The 1819-nt window shown below is 40.5% G+C and overlaps 1 protein-coding gene across 1 annotated transcript in view; it reads left to right on the top strand.

Moving 5' to 3' along the window:
* Positions 1-775, top strand: part of T265_10477 (hypothetical protein) — a gene marked incomplete at both ends in the record, with an annotated part of 9582 nt that extends 8807 nt beyond the window's left edge. Inside the window, one exon of the mRNA XM_009176859.1 lies at positions 718-775. Within this exon, the coding sequence (XP_009175123.1) occupies positions 718-775 (58 nt within the window). The remainder of the gene's footprint in view (positions 1-717) is intronic.
* Positions 776-1819: the final 1044 nt, after the last annotated feature.

Below are 1819 nucleotides of genomic sequence, written 5' to 3'. Positions count from 1 at the left end.
GGCAAGCCGATGGGTTTCGACCTCAAAATAGAATTTCATCAAGATGGGACAATCCGGCAACAAACTCAGTTCGGTTTGAAGAAGCACTGGTTGTTTAAAGGACGCACTATTAAATTTAGCTTACTGAATTGTTTGCTTGCAAATAACAAATTCTGCGGCAGATAAAGTGTCTCTAACGTTCGTTGATGTATGTTCACTCAGGTTCTATATGGCGTGAACGATATTCATTTATGAGCAACCTGACAATGATGACACTCATGTAGTGAGGAGCCAGACACTAGCACGAATGTTGACTGGCCTAACAAACAAGCCGGGAGCCGCAGTAACTACAAACGTTTGGCGCACACAATTCATTGTTATTTTGTATTTGAAATCGAACCTTGATGGGCGATGTATGCCCGCAAAGTACCACTGCGTATCTTCTAAGAAGTTCTACAAAATCTGGTGATAGCAAGTTGCGCTATGCTCGTTTTGATTTCCTACATCTTGTATTCCAAACTCAGTATAAAGTGGTGGCTATGTCGGGAAAGAAAGGTTTGCCAGCAGTCGGTAGCCATCCCAAGCAGTATGCGAATCGTTAGATGTACGTTAGTGAACGGTAGAGAATATTTGAGTCACTTGCCACAGCGCTCAAAGTTTACTACGGTTAGGTCCATTTGTACCCAACACTGAATAAACGCGGCAATTAAAAATCGTTTTTTTATTTTTTGCCAATAGGTTAAATAAACTGGCCGAAAATCTGCACGAGGAGCGAGCAGACACTTCTGTACATTAGTCACTCTATTCCCACAAGAGAGCCCTCATTATGTGAATAAGTGTATCCAATTAAAATCCACATAACAGATTTCTGGTGAGACGCTGACAAGTGCGTTGAAATATGTAACAAATTGAGATTGCGTAATAGGACCCGGATATTCATCTTGTCAAACTGGAACTAGGTACGCAATCCACGGACAGCAGTGCATTAATGAATACAACGGCTCAATGTACTTCAAAAATAATTATTCAGTTGCCTTTGGATAAATGCACGCATGTTGACGGTTTTTCGCATTTGATCAACTAACTGAGCATCTCATCTTTGACCGCTTAGTCAAACAGCAATTCATGAAGAAGGAAAGACGTAATCTTCGTTTAGGTGCCAGTTGTTTTTTAGCCGCAGTAGTAAATGTGGAATATATAAAAATCGGCGTAATATAGTAGGCATAGACTACTTATGTCAAAGAGAGCAAACTTAAAGTGGGACATTTCAATGGGTGAGAAAATTCGAAGTTATCGAACGGAAAACTCGCGCCATATACTCACGTTGATTTCCCACTTCTTTGTTTGGGTGAAAAGTTAGCTGACTTAGATAATAAACTGTCTGAAACGTTTCAACAGCACATGTCATTACGCCTCTCGCGCTGGCAAGCGGTGAACACACATCTGAGAAAATAAAACAGCGTTTATCAACGTTTAACTTGCGGTGAACGAAGGCTTGTTTGCAGCCAGAGGAGTCGAGGCAAACCGCAATCTTATGGATCACCAGGCTATTCCATATCTATTTTCATTTCAAAGCAGATATCAAGGTGATTTTGACAATGGTAATAGGCAACACGACGTATCATTTAAGCTAAATCTGACACGTTTAATCGCTGAATTCCTTCTCGGTAACTGGCTAATTACTAGCCAGATGTCATAATAGATTCTTTCAATGTTTTGGCAGTCTAACTTATGCACGTAACATGGTAATTACTTTGGTTGAAATAAATTTATGCCGCACGACTCGAAGGGACCACTATAACTCATAAATACCCAGTAGTGGAGTTTCGGCATCGAACTA

The sequence above is a fragment of the Opisthorchis viverrini genome (genome assembly GCF_000715545.1).
Source record: "Opisthorchis viverrini unplaced genomic scaffold opera_v5_372, whole genome shotgun sequence".
Taxonomy (NCBI): Eukaryota; Metazoa; Platyhelminthes; class Trematoda; order Opisthorchiida; family Opisthorchiidae; genus Opisthorchis; species Opisthorchis viverrini.
This window is presented reverse-complemented; position numbering and strand designations above follow the sequence as displayed.